The 4,908-nt window shown below is 40.6% G+C and overlaps 1 protein-coding gene across 1 annotated transcript in view; it reads left to right on the forward strand.

The window, feature by feature from the left end:
* agbl4 (AGBL carboxypeptidase 4) overlaps positions 1–4,908 on the forward strand; it is a 281,610-nt gene that overhangs the window by 31,673 nt on the left and 245,029 nt on the right. Inside the window, exon 3 of the mRNA XM_032526873.1 lies at positions 2,850–2,974. Within this exon, the coding sequence (XP_032382764.1) occupies positions 2,850–2,974 (125 nt within the window). The remainder of the gene's footprint in view (positions 1–2,849; positions 2,975–4,908) is intronic.

Genomic DNA, 4,908 nt, shown 5'->3' on the forward strand with positions numbered 1-4,908 from the left:
CACACACACACACACACACACACACAGTTTTTTGCTGATGGTTGTGCACATCAGTAGTCACTGTCTCAGTTTGTGCAACCACAGGCAGGGAGAGGGCCTCACAAGGAGCATCTAATAGTCTTTTGTTCCACTTTCTTCAAAGACTTCTGTTGTGGATGAATATTGTGAGGTGACAAAAATATCTTTCTTATTCTTAATCGTGTGAATAGTACTTGATTGTACTTTGCAACCAACTAGCAGCATATTTTATTCTGCTTTCCTTTTGTAATTACTGTGATGTTTTGTAAAATCTTTCCATCATACGTACTGTAATGATAGCGAAACCCCTGATTTGTGTTAATGCATTAAAAAATAAATAAAATTATTGGTTTTTGACTGCAATGTGTCCAATCAGAGAGAAAAATTGATCACCAACATTTTCAGTTTTTTTTCTAGTTAACTGTGTAATGAAGTTTTAAAATAATGCAGAGATCCACAAATCAACGTATTGATTTATGGGAATGGTTCAAAAGCATCTACTGACTTCAAATATAATAACCGCATATAAATGAGTAAAGTGCACTCAGTGGTTATGTTTTCATTATTGAGTATTAAGACTCTGATAGGAGGCTGTATTTGTCAGTGTCAGCTCTGCGAATAGCTGTGATGTCGGTATGAAAGATGATCGATTCGATGACACATCTGTGTGGAACAGGTGCTGCTCTGCTGTCTATCGTCTCTCTTTGTCCGTGCTTGTTAGCTGCAGCTGGGTCTGGTTCAACCCTCTGCCTGCTCTTGGCTTTATCTGCTTTCAATGGCTCGAGATTGCATTGCCAACCAGCCAAAATGCTAGTCCCTGCTTGCCTGCCTGCTTCTTCTTAACTAGCCAGCCATCGTGCAAAACAAACTAGGGTTGAACGGTAACTAAGTCATTGAACCAATAATCCTACTCTTTGTGATGATATCGCAACATAGTAATCATGTAAAAATATGGTGGTTCACTGTTGTCATGGCTAAATTGAGGATGAATTGTGACATAAATACTTTAGAACATATAATTTTTGTAAATCATATTTTTCCTCTATAACAGTAAAAAAAGTGAGTTTAACATTCACCTCTTGATTTTGAACACTCTGGTAAGGTGAAAACATTTTATTATATATATATTATATTTTTGTGCCAAGTGGTAAATACAAGTTTCTACGTAGATCTCTGGAGTGGCTACATTGAGAGGTGGTCATTGAAGTGTGACGGCCCACACATTATTGCAGAATTATTTTCACAATGTTGTGTCCAAAATCGACAGGAGAGAGCTTATTCAAGCATATACTTTCTGACATGCAGTGGCATGCACACATGTACAGACAGAGATAATTAAGTCTTCCTCAGCACATCATTTATCAACAGATAGACTTCTTGCCTCTCTCTCCCTCCCTCTGCCACCTCTCTGCTTGTTGTTTTTATTGTCTGTATAACCTGATTTTCTCAAGTTGTATTATACTTCTTACGGTTATATATGTCAACATAGCTCAGTCACTCCCTTAATAGTTAGAGTAGCGGCACCAGTTTGCTGGAATGAGATGCCACTTACTATTAGTGCTAGTGCGGAAGCTGTTGGTAGATGGGCTTCATGTGAATACGGATTGTCACCTTATTGTTACACAAAAAAAACAATTTCTATCTTGCTGCTAGTGTTTTGCTGTTCTATGCTTTGTTAAATATAGCATTTTAAACTGAAAAACTGCTCTTGTTTATGTATTTATATTCCGAGCGCCTTGTAGTTTTCTGCCGTCCTATATAAACTAATGATAGCACTGCTGTGGGTAGCTTCAGTGGAGCAGAGCAAAGTCTGTGTTGCAAGCTGACTAGTGGATTAGCTCTGTCTGATGGCAGAAGGAGAGGGATCTACTTTGACAGTGTGGTAGTTAGCCCATCTGTCTATAATCAGCTGTGTCTGTGTGTGCGTGCTGCTGCTGTGGTACTACTTGCCAGCAGGTGGTCAACAGTTCCCTGATGTAGAGTTGAGAGGTACGTCGAGCTTTGCAGTTTACCCAGCTTGCCAGCGAACGTAACTCTTGAACAGCTGCCTGGACTTGACTGGTCTCATGTATTGGGTTAAGCTCAGCAAGCAGTGAAAATAAGCTGTCAATTGGTCATTTTTATGTGCATTTTCCGACAACAAGGCTAACACACTCTCCTCACTTTTTCCCCCAATCTTTTTCCTACAATCATTGATTCAGCATGCACCGCAAAGAGTCTCCACTACATGTGTCCACATATGTATTAGAAGACACAGACAAGGCCTATATTTAGAATGCTTGTCGTGTAATCATCTTCTACCCAGTCATCATAAAGACAGCTATGAGAATTGGAAGCTGGAAAATAGTTCCCACCGGATTAATTATACTTCCACTGATCATGTGGATCTTTTTGCTGTGGGTAGTATATTGTGTGTCAGATATTGATAACTGGATCAACCCTGTCTGTTGGTCTTTCTGCTGCTCATACTTTCTGCTCTCTGTGGGCATTGTCTTGGTTTGAAAGACCAATGGACTAAAATGTGCCGATACTGTAGATACAGTATTAAACCAGGCAGGACACCTCCATGACAGTGCAGCACTATTGGTCAAATTGTCCACTTAACACATCTGTCTTTGAAAGCAGATTTTCAATTTGATGTAAGGCTGTTTTGTGTTTTTATTGCATCTTTTTGTCTTGTGATTTCCAGTCTGTCTGTCTGTAATGGTTTGAGTCCATTGAATTTTGTATCATTGTAAATTTTAAGGAACACAGAGGAAATGTGTGATTCTGTGTTGTGGACTGGTCACCTCTACTTAATGCTAATGTAAGCTGTTTCACTGTCTCTGCAGGGAACCTTGGCCGTGTTGACTACATCAGTGAGTTTGAGTTTGACCTCTTCATCCGGCCTGACACCTGCAACCCCCGCTTCAGAGTCTGGTTTAACTTCACAGTGGAAAATGTCCGTGAGACACAGGTCAGCAGGCTGTTGTCTTGTTACCATTGATCATAAAGAAGGGATTCTCTCCCAATTCCATTCTATCTACCATAACACACACACAAGCTTCTACTATATGGATGCTATATTGGCTTGATCAAACAAGAAGTTCAGTATTTCCTCCCACAAGTGCTGCGGAAATTCCCTGTTAGTGCGAGAACTCCCAAGCCTTTTCCTTCTCCCTTGCATGAGGCCTTCCTGATAAGGGTGTGTTATGATGAGTACAACTGCAAGTTTGACAAATGCATTAATGACCACAACAAACAAATCCAACTGTTGAATAGTCTTAAATGTAAATTTCATACTTTTAACTTTGCAAAAATATACTAAGTGGCATGGTATTATAGTCTAGTGTTGCATAAACATTTAGTTAGATCTAGTTTGATAAACTAGCGTAAACGTAAAATATTACGGACAAACTCATTATTAAATGACCAAAATCTAACTTTATGAGGTTTTTTAACATTAATATGAGTTCCCCAGCCTGCCTATGGTCCCCCAGTGATTGTAATGGAGTTAGGTGTAAACCAAGCCCTGGGTATCCTGCTCTGCCCTTGATAAAATCAGATGGGCTGATCTGGAATCTTGCCCCTTAAATACTACCAACTGCCGCTAATACTGATACTTCACCAAAATATGGTCTTTTGGTGAAGTAGCATTGACTTTGAGGGGGGTGGGGTGTTCTTTTTGTCCCCAGAGGGGATAAAATAATTCAGCAGAAGCAAGGATATAAATACCAGAAAGGGGGAAATCCCACGCATCCCCCCCAGAAAATCGCACCCTGCACATAAAAAATTTCACGATACCTCCCAGAATGTCCTCTTAAACATCTCTTTGCATTAGAAATCTGTGCCCATAACGCCACCAAAATTGTTTCTTCTTGTCATCTGTTTCCTACCCCACTTCTTGTCACTGCCTCTGAGTTTGATTCTGCCACTAGCACACTCAGAGCTCCGTGATTGGCTGACAGAAGTGGTCACATGCCACGGAGATACACTGTATGTGGGTACAGTGAGTGTGGCTTCAGGGGGAGGGAGGCTTGTTTTTTTACTATAACTTTGCAGGAAAAGAAGAAGGTAAAACTGCCAATATTGGCCTTTAAGTTTGACTGCTGTTATGTAATCTGTGCTCATACAAGCTTGTCAGGCTTAGATATAGGGCAAAAACTCACAAAAGAAATTAGTTTAGAGAGAGGCAGTGTGAAGCCAAATATAAAGAATAGGGAGTATTGATAGGGAGATAGGGAGATTGACAAAGTTATAAGCAAGAAAAAAGCAAATAGACAGCTATAAAGGGAAAAAAAAGGCAAGAATGAATCCACACAGCATGCTGTTGCTGCTGTCTTCCTGTAGAGTGTCCAACCCAGCCTATCTAAGGCTATCAGGCCTATCAGCCCATCTCCCTGCAGTGCTGTAGTCAGCACTAATCACATTTTATGGCTCTGAGATGAATGGGAGGCCTCGCGCTTGGAGCCGGATCGATCCCAGGACCAGATAGACCAGCTACAGCAGTCTGCGGCCTGGGCCAACAGGATATTTGCTGTTGTGGCAAAATGACAGAGAAAGTGTGAGAGAGAAACAGAGAGAAAAGTGAGTGGGGAGTGTAATATATGACACAATAAACGACAAAAGATTGATATCACGTACTGTATATGATTACACTATGTACAGTGGCACATGCAAGAGCAAGCTTACAGGTGAACAAACATTTCCATTACATATGACCAAGCTCTCTCTCTATAAGTCCCCTCACAAGCTTCTTTCATAGAAATCTGTTCTTATCTGTTCAATTTCCTTTTTCAAAGAGGCCTTGTGTGAATTTAATCTACTCCAGTAGAAGGTGTTGTGGTTAAGCGCTGCCTGTGCATTTTGCCAAGGTGTGTGTGTGTGTGTGTGTGTGTGTGTGTGTGTGTG

This window comes from Etheostoma spectabile, chromosome 9 (genome assembly GCF_008692095.1).
Source record: "Etheostoma spectabile isolate EspeVRDwgs_2016 chromosome 9, UIUC_Espe_1.0, whole genome shotgun sequence".
Lineage (NCBI taxonomy): Eukaryota > Metazoa > Chordata > Actinopteri > Perciformes > Percidae > Etheostoma > Etheostoma spectabile.